The following is a 21,888-nucleotide window of genomic DNA, read 5'->3' as shown; positions in this document are numbered from 1 at the left end:
CCATTTGCACCCACATCAGTTTCATTTAGTATTCGGTCATTTAAATACTTCAGGACACACGTTCACATGTTAAACCATTTGCTTCCTAAGAACTAGGAGGAAACGTCTGTTTTCTTCATTTGCTGTCAGGCACCAAAATGCATTTTCACTTAAACATACACTGCAGCAAAATTTCTGGATTTTGATGCAAAAGAATAAAAAGATAGTCACGTTTTATGTTTCAGGTCAACAAATATGCCTCAGGTCAAACAGTAAGATTTTAAAGGAACTTGGAAATCAACGCAAGTTTGTAACTTATGTTTCATCTAAGAATTGCGCCCAGTTTTATTATCTCTCAAGAATGAAGCAGGGACAAAGGCAAGCTGAACACTTCCTGGCTGTTGATTACTGGCGAGCTGCCGGCCTCTGGTAGGAATCTCTGTCAAGCGGCATCCTCAGTCACTCGAGGACAGCTTAAGAAGGCAGTTACAATATGAACATGTGCATGAGCTATTATACATAATTACAAGAGCTGGTAAACTCCGGTCTCCTCAGTAGGAGCGGATGGCTGGGGGGACAGTGGCGCAGTCAGCCTCGTTCAAAGTTCTGTCGATTACGGGTCTGTATTCCAGGGAGACCTAAGAAGAGTCGGTGATGAGTTAGCGCACAAAAACGTACAAACAACCCTCTTGTATACTTTTGGAAAATTAACCATAAAAGCAGATTTGCAGACAAACAGGAACTTAAAAACAAAGGTATTCACGGGAACATTTTTCAATAACAAACTCGGGACTGACTATGTAAATCCATGTATGGAATACAGCAATTAAAATAACACTGTACCAAATTCTCAATGCTTTAAACTAAAACTTAAACTGAAAATGCTCAAAAAGTAGGTGAAACCCTGTATGTACCATTATCCTTTATCCGTAAATTATGTTTGTATTTGCAGTTTTTCCTAAGTGAACAATTTTATATACATACGAAACTTCAAAGAAATATTTCAAAATGATAATAAAAGATCTCTGACTGGTGAGCTTATAAAGGTTAATTTTCTTCATTCTTCTTGTACTTTCTAAAATGAGCATGTATTTCTTTTACGATCATAAAAAGACCCAAACACTACAAAAGTAGGCTTGTATTAAGAGGATCGTCTGAATACACTGTCAGAAAAGAGCCTACGTGAAGAACTATGAAAATTGCTGTCTGCCTGTATTAAACAATCCCACTAGGCACTCTAGAAGTATGAGGACACAGCATAACTTCTGTAAACCCAGATAGACAATTAAGACTACCCCTTAGGGAGCTCTGAAAAGCTTACACTTTACATCTTAATTATTTCTGAGTCTTAATGCCGAGCAGAAAGGCCAAATGGGTGAGTTATGCTTTGCTGGGGTAAGACCCATGGGAGCCCCATTGCTCTCTCAGCTGGTGGTTTCCAGGACCCTGCCGGCCCCCTGCCCCTCCCAACTTGTTCCCTGCCCGGGGAAGTTAAGAGCTGAACAGCATCCCCTGGGCTTCCCCGAGGCTGCGTCCAGGTGGTCCAGTCAAAGGGAAGGGAGGGGAGGGGTGCCTTCCCGCCCCACCCCCATCCCTGCCCACAGCTCTCTGTGGGCTCAGAACCTCCATCTGCCCCCCTACAGCAGGCCTCTGGCGCTGGCCCACCCCTGCCCAGCACCGGCGCAGTGGGAGTGGCCCTTATGGACCCCCCGCCCACGCGGGGTTCTGTTTCCAGGCAGAAGCCTGACTGTGTCTTTGCAGTGGTGTCTCAAATCTGTCCACAGTCCGTTTAAACCCATGCTGCTTCTCCCGGTTCACCAAACGCTGACCGGCATAACATGAGGGATGGCCCACGCGCCATGGCGTACGTGAGCAGAACCCGTTCCCCGCGTACCTTCCCAGTCCTGATGTCCACGTAGGAGAGCGTGTGCTTCCTCCAGTGCCCCTCAAACGGCCTCTTGTGCTGCCCCTGGATGGGCTTGGAGTAATCGTACTCGTCAACCCGCTCCTGAGGCCACAGAAAGGACGCTTATTTCAGACAGTGCCGTCAACAAACATTCTACACGGCAAAACCAGAAAACATGGCAAAACACGGCCAACTCCTTAAAAAGATACACGACACTAGTCTGACATTAATTCCCCAGATCCCACTCAACAAGGAGGTCTCCATCGGCAAAGCAGACCTCGTGCAGAGCCAGGACCTTCCCAGTCCAAGCATGTCTCTACAATCCCCACCGAAACCACGCGTGCATATCTGACCCGGAAGGGCACATGGCAAGAACACGTGCCCCCGACCACCACACGCAGAGGAAGGCCACGAGACTCGGGATCCCTCGGCCAGTGGCCAGTCCTCTAGAGGCACCTGTGGGCCCTCACTGATGACCTGTCAGTCCTCTGGACGTAGGGATAAGCCCTGCGGTCTGCGCTGGCCCAGCCTAGGGCCCCTCCCCTTTATTCATCCCATCTGCACCCCAGCAGTCTGACAAGGTCGGGCCCATGCGGCACAGCTGGGCAGCAGGCTGCAGCACAGTGGGACCCAGAGCTCCACTTCTGCATTTTGTCTCTACAACTAGCAGACGGGTGTTGGAATTAAATTGATCTTTTATGCACTTAAAAATATATCAAATCCTTTCCCTGTCTTTTTGCTCTGTACTCTTGCAGAGTTCGACTTTTTCTGTCAGCCTTTTTAATTTAAATGTTCTAATTTTAGCAATTATATAAAGAGAGGCTGAATGCTGCTAAGGAACATCTTGCACGTGGTAACAGATAAGACACACAAGCCTCTTCAAATAAAACCCAAAGCGTCCAACTACGTGGCAGCTTCTGCCGAGCAGGCCAGGCTCTTGCCGGGGGCAATGGGGCGGGGAGCACACTCCCTCACTCCGCACCCGTGCCTCCGGGAGGGGAGGGACGAGCCCCCCAGGGTGAGCGGGCTCCGCCTACACATGTGCAGTGACGTCTCAGCCGCAGGAACCAACCACGGGCTCTGGGAGAGGCTTCTCCCAGACCTGTACCTTTAGACGCCCTTTCTCCATGCTTGGTGCTCACCAACCTCCTGCTCTAACCAAGTACACAGCAACTGGAATCCAGCTCCAATCAGTGTCTCGTGGTGGACCGAAATCCAGTTCTTCTTGCCCAGCCTCTAGCTGAGCCTCCCAAACACTGTCCCGGACCAAAGCCTCTGTGTCCACCATGGGAAAGCAGCTCAGCTCCTGCTAAGGTGCTCCATCCTTAACTTGACCGCCCCCCAAACAACCGCTTCCGTGAAAATCTACCACATGCCCAGTACTCTTCTCTGAAGAATCTGGTAAGTGAGCTCTGCATAAAAACCAGTTCATTAAAACAACGGTGATCCAAGATGAGGCTCTATAATCCTTTCCCAAACCAGAGGTGGGTCTGAAACAATGAGTTACTCGTCATTTCAAGTCAGTAAGTGAGCACTTCCAGGCAACAGAACCCGCTGCGCGCTAACCTTTGCCCTAATGAGGCTGAGAGATGTAGCGTCGGATACTGATCCAAAGCCAGAACAAGGTCAAACTAGTACGGAACTCGGTGAGAACAAAGGTACGAAGGTTAAGCAGAGAAAAAGCATTCTTCTCAACTGACTTGCGGGAAATGCAGAGAAAGCGCAGAGAAGTGAATGCAGAGTGCAGGGTCAGGGCTGAGCAACGCAGCGGGGAGGACAGCGGTGCACGCGGTGGTGGCAGTGGTGGGCGGGGGGGGGGGGGGGGGGGGGTGGTGGTGTTGGACATGAAGGTGCACCTTGAAATCCTCCCTGGCGTGAGCGCCGCGAGACTCCTTCCGGGCCTCTGCTCCATAAATGGTCTGCAGGGCACAAAGCATCAGGTTCTGCAGCTCCAGGGTCTCCACCAGGTCAGTGTTCCAGACCATTCCTGGGCACACAAGGCAGCCGTCAAAGACAACAGGATGCAGCCAGTGTCCGCTCAGCAAGGACGAGTTACGTCAGTGCTAAACGGATCGGGCTGCGCCCAGAAGCAGCCCGCCCTGCAGACATCCAGCAACAACCGTACGCAGGGGCCCGAGGAACCACTCACCCCTGTCAAACGTCTTCAGATGCTTTAGATCTCCATAGAGCTTGCTGATCTTCTCACAGCCTTCCTGTAACACGCTTCCCACACGGAACACTGCGGCATGACTTTGCATCGACTGCAATACAAAATATCTGTAAGCTTTTAATCCATGTGGAAAAGCCACGCCAAGAACTGTTAAACCTTTAGGTTCCTTTTCTTATGCATTTCATTTTTTGTAAAATATTTATGTAAATAGAAAAACTAGGAAATTCAGACTGTGAGTTTATTACTCTGAATTTTAAAACGAAGTTTGTTTGTTTGTTTGTGAGAACTTAAAAGACCTACTCTTTAAGCAACTTCCAAATGTACAGTACAGTAACGTTAACTATAGTCACTATGCTGTACGTTAGATCCCCCGGGCTTATTTTCATCTGGAGACTTGTACCTTTAGATGCCCTTTCTCCATGCTTCTGTTCCTTCACTCCTGCCCCCTGCCTTACCATCCCACGAGGCCTCCCCGAAGCCCAGTCTCGTTTGAAGATAGAACCACAGAACCACAGTCCTATGAGAATGGCCATATTCACCTTTTCCCTTTTGGTGGTGTCTGTGTGGATGACCCAATGGAACCCTTTCAGGACGCAACTAAAGCAAGGGGCTTCTTTCCAGAAAATGCACCCACACAGAAATCCTTGCAAATAATTTCAAGTGGATAAAGGTCTCATTCATGGACCAAGAATCCCAGTATTAAAGAACTTGATTGATTCCTAGCTGCTTTATTTACTTATTTATTTATCTAGAGTAGTCAACTGGTATTTTTAATTGACCTAAACCTGTGTTACCTCACGCAGTAGCCACTAACCATGTGTACCTACCTACATTTAAACTGAAATTGAATAAAATTAACTTAGACCGGCCTCATTTCCCACGCTCCACTATCACGTCAGAAATACAGACCGTTCCAGCGGACGTGCTGACACAGGTGAGCACGGCTTCCGCACGCCATCCACACTCCCCTCCTGACCTCATTCAGGGGCATCAACGGGCCCAGTTTAAAGACATTTCCCAGAGTTGCCGTAAATACGTGTGATGATGGGCTTATTCCTCAGCAACTAGACGTGCTGGGCTTGGGAAGCTCCCAGCTGGGAACTGAGTTTCTCGGACCTTCCACTGTCCCTCCTCCTTCAGGCTGGGACAGAAGACCAGGGCCAGAGATGGTCTGAGGAGGGAAGCTGCACCAAACGCCTAGCACGTTTGAGAGAAGGCCTAGTCCTGATGCTGCAGAGTTGCTGTGTCTGCCCTGGGCTGCCCTCTCCAGCCTTCAGTTTGGAAAGCGCACCCTTTTATCTTACTCGGGCCTGAGCTCGCCTCCGTGACTCAGCAACCCCAGTGCAGGGCTACCAACGCAGCTGGCCCGCTCATCCAGAGCGTGTCCAGGCTCCTACCTTCTGCATGTTCAGCCGTAGTTCCGACGTTCTTATGCTTCCGTTGGCAAATCTCAATTTGTCAAGATTCATGACAGATTCTTCCCCAGCATTTGGTTTAATCGAGGGAACTTTATCTCCTTTAAAAAAGACAAAAAAACCAAAAAACCCCACCAAACGTGTATTATACCTTTGCAGGGAGTTTGGAAAATGCATGCATAACCTGAGTTACTATTCCACCTGGACCACTCTATCCCTGAGGAAGCATCTATTGACCTGGGGCCAAGAGTAAACAAGACAAAATTTCTGGCAAAAAGTTGGTGTCCAATAAGTAATCTTTGAATGAACAAAACAGAAACCCTCTCTTAAGGTCAAAAATTAGATTTATGCAAACAAACCTTGCACTGCTACTCTGTGAAGGAAAAAAACTTCATCCTCCGTAGCCGTTCTCATTCTGCCCGACCCTGTTCTGGTTCTCAGACCTGGTTGAGGGGCGGGCGCCTGGCTGAGGTATTTAACAGCCTCCTGCTGACCCTGGCCCTGCACCCTCTTGCATAAACCTCAAGATCTCCTGTTCTTGCCTTTCTAAAAAGATAAACGCTTTGAGGGGTTTTAAGCTGTTCTGGGATGACATGTTTTTAAATGTATTTTCTGTAGAAGGTAACACACGCAGGTGTGAAATACAGAAGACAAAGCCCTGCAGCCACCCTCTCTCCAAGGCGAGACCTGCCCAAGCTCTTCTAGGCAGGCAATTTTGCTAGCTTTTGTTTTTAATGCTTTAAAAAACGATCATTCCGTAAAACGGAGTTTTATCCTTAGGTGCACGGTTCTACACACTTTAACGCACACGTAGACTCCTGTAACTACCACGCTCAGACTATAGAGTTTAAGCATTTTAACGTTTAAGATAGTCCTACTTTGGGGAAATTGGTTGGGCAAACACTTTTCCTCTCCTTTTGTCTTTAAAAACTAAAGCGTAACGAAGGTGTGATACCACTTTTAGTGCAGTTTGCTGGTTTTGACAAGCAGAGCTGCGTCAGCCCCACCACAAGTGGACCCAGACCCTGGTGACCACCCACCATCTCCTGCCCTGGCTTCCCTTCTCCGGATGCCACACACAAAAAAATCGCACATATGTGGTCTCTTGCGTCTGGATCACACAGTCTGACAAAGACCCACCCGTGCTGCGCACGTGTGGGCAGTCTGTTCCTTTTTAATGCTGAGTTCCCAAGGTCTTAAACACGTGCATTGATCCTTCAGAGAGAAAAGTATTCTCAAAACACTTCCTTTCTCTCGCTGTCAAAGAAAGGGAAGCTCAAAATTTCTGTTTTGCTCTGAGAGATTGCTCCCGGGCTCTGGCGACAGCAAGATGAGCGCTAGAGCTGCTGTGAGACCAGCACATGCATCTTTTCCTCGGCAAATGATTTTAAGTCGCCACAAAAGAAAATCACTGATGGAAATCCATTCTCTCACTGAGGGGAGAGAGCTGTGACCCATCTTCTATTTTGTTTGCATTAACTCCTCCCTTTCTCCCTTAACAGATTTAGTTATAGTTTGCTTTTAGTATTTTATTAATTTTCTCTAAGTACCAAAAAATTATATATTCATTTATACCTACCATTTAGAACATTTCCTTGGAGATAATTCATACCAGACAAGTAGTATGTGATAAACCCCTATTAAATAACGCTTTCCCAACAGTGATTTTTCTGAGAACATGATGACTGCAAAAAAACCTGACTGAAGTTACTCTTCTAACTGCCCCACCTACCCTGTGTCTAGCCTCAGGTCTCTCAGCATAAAAATCTCTGACTTTCTGTTTCCTCGCTTCCAGGGAGGGAAACCGGACGCCCGCTAGTGACCGCGACGCAAAGCGCCCTGAAACAGCCAGACCGCCGGAAGGAGCACGCACCGGGCTTGCAGGACTCCGCGATGCCCAGCGCACACGCCCGGCCGAAGACGACCAGGTCCAGGAGCGAGTTCGCCCCCAGCCGGTTGGCGCCGTGCACTGACGCGCAGGCAGCCTCCCCACACGCATACAGGCCGGGCACGACCTGGTCCTGGCCGCCCACGTGCTTCAGAACCTGGCGAAGAAGACTGAGATTACGGGGTGCGGTCTGCTCAGCCCCCCTCCCCTACAGTGGGGGGTCAGAAGAAGGAGAAACGGTAAAAACTGGGCCTGTACCACTGACAGGGACCCCCACAGACACCGCGCAGCCTCCTTCCCTGGCCCCCGTGCCGAAGTCAAAGGACCCCAGGGCCACTCCACACACCCGGCAGCGCCTCACCCACCTTCCGACGTGCCCCTGCACACCCGCTCACAGCAGCGGAGCATGGCGGGCGGAGGGCCTTCAACGGGGAGGCGGGGGACTGGAGTCGTAAGTCAGCCTCTTACAACAGTCCCACCCAGCTTACAACAGTCCTGAGGACTGAAACCAGGTGACTAAAAAGCTCTGTGAGCCGCAAACCGTCCAAAGGTGTTAACCGTAAAGAACACTTTGTAACACACAACCATGTAGGAAAACGCGCAAATGACCTCACGTCTGTGACTGCGTACTAAGAAGGGATGAATCAATTATCAGCGGTTACTTGAGGCGTGAACGCAGACACCGCAGCCAAGCCAAGGCCCCTGCCCCGCCTACCAGACTGCCCAGGGCTTCTGAGGGAGGCCCCGTGCGAGGGGCCGGCTGTGGCACGGGCTCGGCACCGTCACCTGCCCCTTGTAGTTGGTGGGGATGCCGCCCATGTTATAGTGCACGGTGGGAAGCACGGGGATCGGCTCCTTGGTGACGTCCACACCCGCGAAGATCATGGCTGTCTCCGAGATGCCAGGCAGGCGCATAGCCAGCTGTTCCGGGGGGAGGTGATGCAGCTGCAGGTACACGTGATCCTTCTCAGGGCCACAGCCTCTGGTGAAAAAGAACATCACGCCGTAAGGTCGAGAACAGCAATCCAGAAACCGTGAGGTCACAAAATCCTGGCAGCACACGAGGTTCCACATGCTTTGATGCTGGAGAAAATGCTCCCTTCATTAAGGCCACCTTTTCATGGCGCCTCTTCTCAGCACCCACCATGTGCCAGGGTAGACACCAGGTGCTGGGATGCAGCCACGAACACGACGGAAGCCCTGCCCTCACCGGGCTCCCCCCTGAGGGTCGGGAGGTGCCAATTTGCCACACTCTCCCTGGTGGATGCATTACAGGGGTCTTTCACACCAGATGCTCCAAAGAACCACCTGACGTCTCCTTTCTTGTGTGCGAACGTGACGCCTCACCCGCAGATACTTAACCAGTGTCACCACAGCGGCTCGAAGTCAGGCACTGAGGCCTCACGCCGCTTCACCGAGGAACAAACAACCCACCCACCCTGAGGGCCCCAAGCACCCGGGAGTTCAAGCAGCATACCAGCTGAAGCTCACGCACTGAACTCGGGACAGGGGTGTGTCTTCTCCCCCATACTGTCTGCTTCTGTCACACACTCACTCACACACACAAACCATCTGAGATGGACTTACAGCTAACTGACTAAACTTCTCAAATGTAGAGATCCTAAACTGACAGATAACAGTCAGAGGTAACTGCACACAGGCCTCCGGGGTGGGCGGGGTGCCGACACTCACACAGAAGCCCCCCAGCCCGTGCTGAAATGCAGACACAAATCACAGCCACCAGAGGGCTGGGGCGTGCAGACACGCTCAGACCCCTCTGGGTACACGCACACAGACCTTCCTGCACGGATCTCCAGGGTCATGGAGCGGGATACGACGTCCCTGGATGCCAGGTCCTTTGCGACAGGAGCGTAGCGCTCCATGAACCTCTCGCCTTGACTGTTGACAAGGATGCCTCCCTCTCCACGGCACCCTTCCGTGATGAGACAGCCAGCACCGTATATGCCTGCAAACAACGAACTGATTAAACACGTATAACCTAAGGACCGCTGGGCCTACATCTCAAATGCAGATGTTTTTCCCAAGATACTTTGGGAGGAGACAGAAAGGGTGTGCAAAGAGCACCACACTCACGAGCGTAAGAGAGGAAAAGTTAGGGCACAGCGCAATGCCGCGGTATGAAAAAACGCAATGACCAATCCGCAGAGGAGAAAGGTCGGCTGTGTGGACGACGCGGCTCCGCTCAATACTCCGATTACAACTGTGCTTTAAACTCTCAACATGACAAAGTTTATGTTAAATATCTCGGTTTTAATTGTTACTAAAACCGTATCAGGTTTTAATTGCTGAATGTCCTTCTGCACCACGAAATCGTGTCGGCTCCTGTAGATACAGAAAGCAGCTTGGAAATGCGGCGTATCTAGTAACCGAACAACCATACGGCAGATCACTACACCCGATACTTAGGTTGCACCCGCTGTGTACAACCCTAAGTCCCACCACAACCTGTGGGATGGTCCCCCTCTGCCGAGACAAGCCCACCAATGCGATGCTGGGAGACGCAGAGCCCAAATCCAAATGTGGCAACGGGAGCGGGGAGCTGCGCCCCGATCTCAACCGTCCCTCTGCGTAAGGAGCACAAGGACGCCCGGCACTGGGTGTTGCACGCCCAGCGTAGTTTGAAGGCTATCACTTTTATTAGTGCACCAAAGGGTTACCTTGCCTTTAAAACAAGGTGCAAATTCCTGTATCTCATCTTTCAGTTTTCCTAGTTTCAGTGGCCATGTCTTCTGGTGGTTTATTTCTCATACGTTGAAAAGGAAGCAAAAGAAATGGAGCTCTAACTATAGAGGGAATTCAGAAGTCTCAGACATTTTATTGGTTAAAAACAGCAATGAGACTACCACCGACTACTTTTTTTTACTACTCATCCCTGCCAGGGTCAGAAGGAACACACGGACGGAGCAGAGAGAAAAAACAGGCCCTGTTCTTCAGTACAGTGGCAGCTCCTCAGCTGACAGATGAGTAAGCAACCCAGAAACAACGTTCAGGATGGGACTCCCCGACTCCCCTCCCAGGCCCCCTCCCACGTTCGTGCACTCATCACCCTCACTTGTGGACATCTCAGGGCCCCGCCTGCCGTGCTCTGTCACTGTGGCAGCCTGCCATCTGTCTGTGCCACTTCTCCACTCAAATACATTCCCTCTGGCTCTACTGACTGAGGCCCTACCATGTGCTGGGCGCTGCGAAGACAGCGGTAAATGAGACAGACCTGCCCCCGCCTCCCAGGGGGAGCTGACACCTTAGTCGAGGAGAGGGACACCGAACAATCACGGCCTCGCGTCTGGCTAAGTGCGCCGAGACAAGGCGTGGAAGTAAGGCGCTGGCCTCCACTGCCTTGGGGGACGCAGGGAAGAACCTCCTCGGGGAAGTCACGAGTTAGGATGTGAGATACGAGAAAGCAAGTGCACGTAACTGCAGAGAAGCCTTCCCACAGGTACTGAGCACCTGAAAGGCACAGAGCCTGACCCATCCTACCTGTGGGGTGGAACTGCACAAACTCCAGGTCCTGGCAGGGAAGGCCTGCCCTGGTGATCATGGCAGTGCCGTCCCCGGTGCTGGTGTGGGCGGATGTACAGCTGAAGTAGGTGCGCCCGTAGCCTCTGGAAAACAGACAGGCCGGCAGAGAGGTGACTGCACAAGCGTCCATCAGGACCTCCTTTCTAATGCACTGGAGTGGACCGAGCACCCAGGCAGCACCTCTGTGGGTGCATGTGTACACGCTGCCCTGGGCAACTGGGACGGCGCTCTCGCTTGTACCTCGGGGCACTTCTGCGCTAAGTAACTGATTTTCCTGAAAAAAATGTATGAAATAATAAAATCTAAAAACATTTATGGATGCACTTCTTAAAACGGTTAAGATAACAGACTGACAGCATATAAGATGGAATTTACTTATTTTCCTCGTGTGAACAAACAACACTCTTCCACTCCAGAAATCAGCGTAAACACAGCATCCCTCAAAGCAAAGGAGACGCTACTCCAGACAGCATCAGCCTCTCCAGGCCTGTCTCCTCAAGGGTCCTCCCAGCTGTGAACTGCTGACACTTTCTTGCCACCGTGAGGCAGGTGCTGGTGTCGCCCCTCTGGCCCACAAAGCTACCCCTTGCCGGGTGAAGTCACAGCCCGAGCCTCAGCCATTACTCCGCGACAGCCCTATTCTCATCAGAATAAATACGTTCAGCTCGCCTGCAGAGAAGTTGAACACGACTAAAGCAGACGCTTACCCAGTAGCTACAACAGTGTTCTTTGCTCTGATGCGGTGGATGGACCCGTCTTCTATGCACAGAGCTATAACGCCTCGACACTCCCCGTTCTCCATCAGGAGGTCCAAGGCAAAATACTCCACAAAATAGCTGGTATCATATCGCAGAGACTGAGAAAGAAAGAAAACAACCATAAAGGGGGTCCCGCATTTGCAACTGCACCGTTAAAGCTAACAGATTAGAGCCCTCGATCTGGCGTGGGGCACTGGCATCAGGCGGACCCTAGCGGAACACTGGCTTGGAAAAGGAGCCACAGGCTTCAACCCATGGATGGCAGTGCTGATGCATCGTGTGACAACTCAGCTGTACAAACAACGCACCCCAGAAGAGGACGCCGCACGTGGGACACATCTCTCAGCTCTACACAACCCCGAGGCGCCAGAGAGGCAACACTAACCTCCCCTCAGAGCTGCTGCGAGAGCTGCGCCCATGGACCACGGGGTCCCGACTTAGACCAGGGTGTACTGCACGGCGTCTGCCGCCGTATGGCCACTTAGTCCAAGTAAAGCAAAACGCTCAGCACGTTTGTAATGATTATCAATTTAATTCTTTAGAACAGATACTTGCAAATTAACAGCTATCCAGTTACTCTGCTGCTCAAAAAGCGATCCCTGGGCGGACAGGCTGACACGCTGACCTGTCCCCGGGGTGGCCTGCTTCCCATGTCACCACGCCTGGCCCGGCCGCGTCCCACCACCCTGGGCACCCAGGGCACCTCACCCTTCCATACAAAGTGTGCAGCAGCGAGTGGCCAGTGCGGTCGGCCACGCAGCAGCACCGATGGGCCTGCCCGCCTTTCCCAAACTTGAGGCTCTGTCCACCGAAGGCACGCTGGTAGATCTTCCCATCTTCAGTTCTGCTAAACGGCATGCCGTAATTCTCCAGCTGAGAAACAGAAAAACACCGAGCGCCTTAACGGGATCCAGACGCTCACGGCTAACTCACGCTAGAACCTCAACACAAACCTGCAAGCCCCGAACAAACACATCCTACGGAGAGCCCAGCAGCAGAAGACAGGGGCGTTCCCGTTAGAGCAGCTCGCTGCCACCTGCCGGCTGAGCGCTCCCACCACAGCCCTCCTGCACCGGACAGCCGGCAAGGACGCTACCTCCACCACGGAGGCCGGGGCCTGCTCCGTCATGTAGTGGATGGCATCCTGGTCCCCCAGCCAGTCGGAGCCCTTCACGGTGTCGTAGAAGTGCCACCTCCAGTTGTCCTCCTCCATGTTCCCCAGGGCGGCGTTGATCCCTCCCTGAAACACCAGCAGCCCCGTGAGCTACAGCAGGCTCACGGCCCCACCGCCTCCTGCCCAGAACCAGATTCGGAAAAAGCCAGCTACTCATGCGAGAGGGCCAGTGAGGGATCTCGCCGTCCGGCAGACTCCAAAGCGCATCTCCTCCCCCTGCAACCTAGAGGCAGGGCCCAGTTATGGAATCCCCCAGCCTCAGGCGCCTCACCCACGAGAGGGACACGGAGCCCAACCCCTTGGGGCGTCCTCTGGAGGGTCGGCCGAGGTTCCTCACATGAGGCTTCTTCCTTACCAAGCCCGGCATGTAAAAGGGATTCAAATCTAATAGCTTCATGACAAACGTTCCCAATGGTACTGGAGTGCAGGCGCTAAAGGCAGAAGCGCTTCCTGCCGAGGGCTCAGAGCCCCAGCCCCCCACGCCCCCGAGCCTGCCCCTCAGTCACAGAAATCGCAGTACACCCGTCCACCCCCCCAAATTAAAACTGCACACCTCTTCAGATAACCTTTCTCACAAGGCACGCTAACCTCCCTTTCTCCCAATTGTTGCTCAGTCATGACTTTTGAGTCCGCACTCTCATTAGAATTTCTTCTCCAGCTGTGCCTGCTGTGCCTCAGTTTCCCATGTTACGTTTGGCCACCACTAAACGAGTCACTAGCACAGAGCAAGGAACCCTGGACAGACACGCAGCACGAGTCACCACGTTCCTTCCTTCCTCCCTCCTCCATCCCCTCCAATCGTAAACCCAAACGCAATCCTGATAAAAAATGTTAGGTACCGGGGCAGCAGAATGCAGAAAGCTGGTTTAGAATAATGCAAAAACGAAACTGCCTTCCAAAGAGGTTATATAAATTTATATCCTCAACAGCAATGTAAAAAAATGTGTTTCCCCATAGCCTTGCCAACAGAGTTTTGTCAAACTTGGAGTTTTGCTAATCTAGTAAGTAAAAAATATCTCAATAAATAAATAAATAATACAAGCACACGTGGCCCAGTGCATGCAAAAATGCTGTTATCCTTCCCCCAATTAAACCTTCTTTCTCGAGAACCAGCATTCAAGTTAAGCTGCCCTTTTCTCATTCTTTTTATTGCATTACTATTGCACTAGCTGAAAACTGTATTTTTTGCAATACCGTTCAAAATTACCTGCTTAGATCGATTCTTGCTTTTAGACAATGAATTACCCAAGGATATTTATTACTTATTCTTCAGTTTAAAAAGCACAGCTTTCGAACAAAGTATCTAGGCAGTTTAGTGCGTAAAGAATGTGGCTGGACCCTGAATACAGCTATTCCAGATGTAACGGTGATGGGAGCTCTTACTGCTTCGTAGAAAATCACCACATCCTCTGTTGTCTCAATGGGGAAATGCGTTCAAATACCAGAAAAGATGGTCAAATGTGATTGTAGAATACTACCTGCATACCAGCTGGGCACTACCTATAGTGTGCCTAGAGTAAATAAACAAAATAATAAAGTCACATAATTTTCCACCTTACTTTTTCTTCTTCCCTAAATTCAGAGCATTAAAGGCCATTGTTTTCTGTGCTGCAGCTTCACACCATCATCAGAGCTCGTCACCACCACTCGAGGTCTGCCCTGAGGTTCCTCCAGCAGGTACAGAGCGAGCCCACAACAAACTTGTTCACATCGGGTCAGGGCAGTGAAGGAGCTCACACCATGATGGAGGCGGGCATGACTGGAGCAGAAATAGGAGTGACAACAAGGCTCTGGGCAGTGGGACGGGGGCAGGGTGGGCAAAGACCTCCTGGCGAGGGAGCGCCAAGAACAGAGGGAGCCCAGTGGAGGGCGGCCCGCGGCGGGAGGCTGCCGTGGTGGAGCGCCGGGCTGTGCAGCGCCTCGCGAGCACCAAAAGGACGGAGAGAGCCCTTTCTCATACCTGGGCTGCGACGGTGTGTGACCTGGTGGGAAAGAGCTTTGTGATGCAGGCCGTGTTAAACCCTGCTTCAGAAAGGCCAAATGCAGCTCGCAGGCCTGCCCCTCCGGCGCCGACCACCACTGCATCGAATTCATGATCCACTACGGGGTACTGAGTAGAAATCTGGAAAAGAAAAAGCCCCCTGTCGATCACTGGTTCAACTAGGCCAGACACTGAGGCTGTGGTTACGGTGAAAGAGAGTCATTGCCACGCCCAGAGGGCCTCCATCCTGTGCTGGGACTGCACACCAGGTACAATGCAGTAGTCACAGCAGACGTGGTGGGCTCACCCTCGAACTGAAAGGGGACAGCAAACAGCTCTCATCGAGAGCAGAGCACCAATCCCATGGAGCTAGGACACCCACCATTAGTTGAAAGGCCGAAAACTAAGAAGGGGACCAGAGATGCAGAGGAAAGCAACATCACAAATCAAAATACCAGTTCTAACTACGGTTTTTTGCAATTATCCTTTTTACTTATCTTCTCTTTTTACATTTATACCCACATACGTGTACAAATCTAAGCTTACAGTGTAGTACAGATCATGATTTGAAGCTTCTCATGAAAACACTGCAATGTTGTTTCATTTAGATAAGGACAGTCCATTCACCTGAGTGACCGTCCAGGAACCAAGGACACAAGTCTACTCCAGGTCCATATTGTATTTACGACTGAGAAAGTGCCAACAAGCATTCAGTAACTATTGTGAGCTTATGAGATAGAAACTTAGAAGCAAATTTCAGTTTCTTCAACAGACCGCAGAAGGGCCTCGTAAACACAAAAGAGCCCAAGTTGCTACACAGTCCTCAGCTGAGGAGGGTGTCTGTCACCATCCATTCCAGTAAATACCGTTCATCTGACATTTGTATTTCATTATTTTTTTACTTAAAGTTTAATCTGGCTTACAGATATGTAAGAGCTACAAACAAAAAAATGTTAATATCTATGCTTGTATTCGTACAATTATTACTACACTAAAAATAACGAGTAAAAATTTTTAAGTAAAACCTGTGTTACTCAAATACGTTAAAACCTGGTATAGAACCCTACTCTGTTAAGTCAGAAAAATCACTTATAACAAAGTCATGAACTTACTGCATCTGAAACTTTAGCGGACGACCTCTTACTGCTATCAACGGTGAAGTGAAAACTGCGGGCTCCTGTGTGCAATGCTTCTGGCCGCTGCTGAAACACAGATGGAACACTAAGTGTCTTCACGGAACAGGGGACTTGTAATTAAAACTTCCCTTCTAAGTCGACAACCTTCTTATGTACCCACATGCTCCCTTTTTAAAAAAAAAAAAAATTAATTTATCTCTGGCGGCGTTGCTGCACGCGGGCTTTCTCTAGTTGCGGCGAGCGGGTGCTACTCTTCGTTGCGGTGCGTGGGCTTCTCACTGTGGTGGCTCCTCTTGTTGCAGAGCACGGGCTCAAGCGTGCAGGCTTCAGCAGTTGTGGCACGTGGGCTTCAGCAGTTGTGGCTCGCGGACTCTAGGGCGCAGGCTTCAGCAGTTGTGGCACGTGGGCTCAGCAGTTGTGGCTCGCGGGCTCTAGGGCGCAGGCTCAGTAGTTGTGGTGCACGGGCTTAGCTGTTCCACAGCACGTGGGCTCTTCCCCGACCAGGGCTCGAACCCGTGTCCCCTGCATTGGCAGGCGGATTCTCAACCACTGCACCACCAGGGAAGCCCGCTGGTGCTCCCTTTCACCAGAAGCCTTACCTGGAACCCTCCACTTAACCCTGAAGGATAAGGCAAGGGCTAAGGACCCAGGGCAGGCCCAGGAGGCGAGGAGTTGGCACTCCAGCGAAGGCCCTTCTAGGTGAAGTTTGTTTCCAGACAGTACACTGACTCGGGAAATGACAAAAGGCACACTTTCACATTAATTTCTTAATTTATGGTACTTAGTGGAGAATGGAGAAGACATCTGCGTCGCCTAAGTGGCAGTTTTGCAAAGAATGAAGTGCCTTCCCGGGATCCATCCCAGCCCTCTTCATGCTGGAGCTGCCCTATGAGGTTCTGTGGGTCACTGGAGGAGGCACCAGGCAGCGCGTTGGGACTGGGTGCTCCAGGGCAGGCTGTCACTGGGTGTGGTGACATCCCTTCCCTGAAGACGAGAGGATTCGGGCCCAGAGATGTTCCTGGTCCTGCCTCACCACTCTCCACACCTGCGCTAGGCTCAGCCACGCCCCTTTACCTGGCATACTCCACGTGCCGTTCCCTCTGCTAGGACACCTGTCCCTGGCCAACCTTGACAAGTCTCAGCTCAAATGTCCCATCCTATAACCATTTACCCAAGAAAACGGTATTAATGAAATCACAGCCCAGCGTGAGGCAACCTTCTCCATAGGCTAGCAAGGGTTAGCAATTTAGGGAATGCGTTTCTCCATCCTGCTGGCTGCGTTACCAGACACTGACAGAACAGTCTCGGAAGTACCTTGAAGAACAGTTTTGGGGAATAAGTACAGTCAACGATGACAAAAGGGATGCCTCCAAGTATTCTGTAACTGGAAGAGATGTTTCAGTTCTGTGGGGAAAGAAATTACGCTATGGGACAAACAAGTGCGGATAACAGGGAGGGGAATTACCAAATACAAAATGAACTCCAACTGAGCTGTCTGAAACTGGACAGACTTCCCTGTAAGTGAGGGACTCAGGCCGGAGCTGGATGACCTGGCCGACTACTTGCGAGCAGCGTCAGAGATGGCTCCCTCTAACTCTAGACTGAGTGGTAGCTGACATAAACATTGAGTTTACTTTAATAGCTCCGATTAAAAAGTATTTTCCTGGGTTTTTAAGTAGATCTGAACTGATAAGAGTCATACTCTTGAATTCTCCATTTGCAATGTTAAGTACGTTTGTTTTTATGGACAAAACCACTCTTTCAGATATGAACTAAAAAAACAAATATTTTTCAGCTGTATTATAATTTTTAAATGGTAAAATCATATTTTAACAAAAAACTAAGTCCCTGAAAGAATTCTAACACAAATGTTCTTGAAAATTTCATAAATAATATAAATACAGCTAATAGCACCAATAAGAACAGTACATTTTGATGCCAAATTAAAATTAAAACAGAAACCGTGAGATTCCCTAAATATTTCTTTCTAGGATGTTCTCTCACACACACACACACACACACACACCCCACACGCACACGGTTAGCTTAAAAAGCAGTAGCTACCATAAAGAAATCTTTAACAAATTATCATATTACCTCTCTGTGGAAAATAGTAACATTATTTTTTGTATCTAAATCCAATTCGGGGAGTGATATTAGAATTTGGAGAGTCCAATTTTAATCCAATTTCTGTCTTTAGATAAAACCTGTATTATGTCACTTCTTAATCTAACGTTTTTTGAAGAGAAATTATCAAACCTTTCCCAAGAGGGTAACGAAAAAGAATGCAGAAATTCTACCTAAGGTAGAATTAAAAGAACACAGAGCTCTTAATAACATAAAAGTACAGGTGACTGAATTAGGAGGAAAAGGAGAGAAAAAGTGAGAAGGGTAGAGATACTGATGCCCTCCACCCAGCAAAGTGGTGCTGGGGGCTGTCCTCATCTAACAAAATACACCTGTGAATCATGAACAAGAAACCAATTTGCAAGCACAAGCTACACAATTACAAAAGTAGACCATAAAGGATCTGAAGTGGTTGCATAATTATATTGGGAGAACTGAGGACATGGGTAGGAGGATGGTTTAAGTGAACTAAATCCTCATTTACCAGCAAAAGTCAATGTCTAAACTGGACAAAAATGCACCCTCATATCAGCTAGAGAAATGGAGGTAAACAGCAGGGGCCAAAACCAAAAAGTTCAAAATTGATTCCACTGGGGAAAAGGTCTGGGGAAGGACGTGGTCTTACTCCTTTTCACTTACTGGAAGTGATCTCGAATTCCTTTCTTTTTTTGTTCTGCTAATTTGATGCTTTTGTTCTTGCCAATCTGAAACTCCAATACACATGTACTGACATTTTCTTTTCCAACTATGTGTAATTATTTTCACTAAAAATGTAAAGGTTTTAAAAACAGGGATGTTTCAAATACCATTCACATGATTACCGAGGGCAGGCTGTGAGCTGTGGGCCTGGCACGGAGGAGGGCCACACGAAGCTCTCCCAGGTTACCTCACAGAATCCTCATTCACCCCACAGAGAAACCGAGTCTCTCCAAGACGCAGCAGCTCTGGACTGGGTCTGCCCGGCTGGCTCCAAATCCTGTACTGTCCCCACCATCTAGGGGCCCCTGGGGAAAATCTCTGGGACTCCAAACTAAGATGAATATCCAGGCTGTATGCCCAAACTGAGCCACAACTTTTCAAGTGAGCCAGGAAGAACACGACACGGAACGCAGAACTGAAAACCAGTGGCATTGTAATTATCCCAAGAAACAAATCGTTACTACAGTGGCCTAAATAACGTAAATCCAGATACACCATTAAGACACACTCAGAATGATACATTCAAAAAGAAGCTGACTTATTCTAGAACAGTATCTTGTTGAAAATTGAAAAATCTCATCTGAAGGGAGAAGTTAAACAACTGAAGTTCTTGGTTTTACTTTCCCTTTTGATTTAACGATCAATACTTTGGAACAGTTTGTAAATTCTGTCAGTGCACTGGGACAACGGGAAAGGAAACAAAGGCAAAATAGGTTTGCTAATTTTGTAACTTTAAAGCAGCTGTAAATATAACTTGGAAACACCACAGAATTGAACAAAATGAAATAAAGAAAAATTTTGTGGACTTTATTCAAATTATCCTCATCAAGGAGTCTTTATGAACATTCCTCGGCTGGAGATCATGAATTCCTTTCTTTTTTTGTTCTGCTAATTTGATGCTTTTGTTCTTGCCAATCTGAAACTCCAATACACAGCTTGTGGACAGATTAATTTCCATAGACAGAAATAATTTCCAAAGCTACCTACACCAGAATAAAATACCTTTAGAAACCCAAGATCATCTTCGGTAGACCTAACCTGTGGCTCAACTTTGCTAACTCTACCTTGCCATCATGTTCACAACCACCTGAAAATGGGACCGTGGTGAAGATTCAAGGAGACAGTGGAGCGCAGGGCTGGCAGCCAAGAGCGGCTTCAACCGAGATCACTTCCAATCAAGCCAATAGGAAAGGAGAGGTTTATCTCCAACTTGTGGTGTGCCGAACTTTACTCTTACTTTCAGCTAAAAGCTCACAGCTGAATTCCTTCCAGCCCAGCTTGTGTAAAGGACAGCAATATTTTCATAAAATGGCAAAGGGCGAGTGGTAGGTGAAGGGTGTCTGCAGGATGGAATAAGGAACTCCTGGCTCCAGTCTGGTCTGAAGACAGACGTGTCAGCTCTTCCCCAGTCACCACCACATAGCAAATCTGTCATCTCACCTAACGATAAGGGCCCACTCAGAAGTTTGCTCAAACTTTGTTGACTAAAACTACCGCACTGACCATGGACTTCATTTCCTGCTTGTGGACCCCCTGCTACAACTGTGTCTTAGAGCCCAAGATTTGGGGGCTGGGGGAACCTCTGCTCAGTAAGAACCAGCAACACATGAAAGCATTTAAAATGCTTTCTGGTGTTGGTAGGTTGTCCGACTAAACCACCTCACATTTAACATTAACTTTTAATTTCTGTATTTTAAAAAGAAGAAAACTGTGGGTATAATTACAGGCATAAATCAAGTCAACATTGTTGAAAGCCTTGGTTCCCACTGGGACCTTTACTTTGTAATTAAATTACTAACTAGGAGGCTCGAGGAGTTCATGTAAAAGAACCAAATAACTAAACCCTCTAAATTCAGTGCTTCCAATAAAACCCCCCCAGGGCTTCCCTGGTGGCGCAGTGGTTGAGAGTCCGCCTGCCGATGCAGGGGACACGGCTTCGTGCCCCGGTCCGGGAAGATCCGACATGCTGCGGAGCGGCTGGCCCCGTAAGCCGTGGCCGCTGAGCCTGCGCGTCCGGAGCCTGTGCTCCGCAACGGGAGAGGCCACAACAGGGAGAGACCACAACAGTGAGAGGCCCGCGTACCGCAAAAAAAAAAAAAAAAACAAACCAAATCGACTCTGAAGGCCTCACCGTCAGGAGTGCAGGGGATACGGTCCAGCAGCCAGGCCTCGGGAAAGCACATCCCGGACCGACCCGAGTGGGGCTAGCGGGACTCCGCAGCCCAGGAAGACACCCGCCCCGCGTCCGCCCCAGTGGCTTTGCGGTCAGTACTCAGGGGTCACCGCACAACACCTAGAAGCAAGGCCGAGCCTAGTGCCGGGGCTCCGCTCGGTCCACCGTGATCAGGCCGCCCCAGGCCCGTCCCGCCGTGTGACCTTGGGCGGCCGCGTCCTGGAGCGCACGCCCGGAGCTGAGCGGGCTGCCTCGGCCGTCGCCCCGGGCTCCTGACCCGGCCCTGGGAGGGGAGGGGTCCCGGGCGGCCCGCAGCGTCGTGACCTTCACCGCGCCGCAACCCGCTCGGCTGGAACAGAGTCCGGCGGGCCCTCCTCAGCCCGTCCCACCTTGGGGTCGGGGGCACGGGACCCAGCGTCCGCCCTGCCCCACCCGCAGCGCCAACTCACCGCCCAGGTCAGCGCTAGGCGCCGGGCGCGAAGCAGCCGCGACACAACCCCGATCCCCGACATGTCTGCCTCCGCAACCGTCCCGCCAGTCCCCGCGCAGACCGCGCCTGCGCACGTCGCCGCGCTCGGGGCCGACGGTGGCGGGGCGGGACGCCGCGCCTGCGCACATCGCAGCGCTGGGGGTCGACGGGGCAATGCGGCGCCTGCGCAGAGGGACGAGCGGACGGCGGCGCTCAGGGCACAGGGGCCGAGACCTCCGTGCCGGAGGTAGGTTGGGGTCTGGGGCCGGGGGTCTTCACGGGCTCGCCTGATTTCTCCGGTCCAGACGTTGTTCGAATTTTCTCGAGTTTACGGCAGTTTTGGGAGATGAACCGGTGCTCGCAGGTAACGTGGTCTTCGCCCCGCTTTCTCTCCGGGACAGAGAGGGAGTTCCCGACGTTTAGGGGTCCCGCGGGTCCGTGTCGGGTTCCGCTGCTTTATTAGGACTGCGCGT

At 50.4% G+C, this 21,888-nt stretch overlaps 1 protein-coding gene across 4 annotated transcripts; it reads right to left on the bottom strand.

Moving 5' to 3' along the window:
• Window positions 1-297: 297 nt before the first annotated feature.
• SDHA (succinate dehydrogenase complex flavoprotein subunit A) lies at window positions 298-21,505 on the bottom strand. 4 transcript variants are annotated; one of them, XM_065874527.1, is made up of 15 exons: window positions 21,396-21,505; window positions 15,924-16,013; window positions 14,791-14,952; window positions 12,753-12,896; window positions 12,365-12,529; window positions 11,606-11,754; window positions 10,857-10,981; window positions 9,156-9,324; window positions 8,145-8,340; window positions 7,344-7,515; window positions 5,453-5,571; window positions 4,035-4,146; window positions 3,742-3,872; window positions 1,874-1,987; window positions 298-617 (listed from the first exon to the last, which is right to left on the bottom strand). In XM_065874527.1, the coding sequence occupies exons 1-15, from the start codon at window positions 21,456-21,458 to the stop codon at window positions 531-533; spliced, it is 1,998 nt and encodes a 665-aa protein (XP_065730599.1). In that variant the 5' UTR covers window positions 21,459-21,505; the 3' UTR covers window positions 298-530. The 4 variants fall into 4 exon arrangements, with proteins under 4 accessions (XP_065730599.1, XP_065730602.1, XP_065730600.1 ...); XM_065874530.1 differs by having other exon boundaries at window positions 15,924-16,010; window positions 21,396-21,458; XM_065874528.1 differs by lacking the exon at window positions 12,753-12,896 and having other exon boundaries at window positions 531-617; window positions 15,924-16,010; window positions 21,396-21,458.
• Window positions 21,506-21,888: the final 383 nt, after the last annotated feature.

This window comes from Phocoena phocoena, chromosome 3 (assembly GCF_963924675.1).
Source record: "Phocoena phocoena chromosome 3, mPhoPho1.1, whole genome shotgun sequence".
Classification (NCBI taxonomy): domain Eukaryota; kingdom Metazoa; phylum Chordata; class Mammalia; order Artiodactyla; family Phocoenidae; genus Phocoena; species Phocoena phocoena.
Note: the sequence above shows the minus strand (reverse complement) of the source record. Positions and strands in the feature narration are given on the sequence as shown.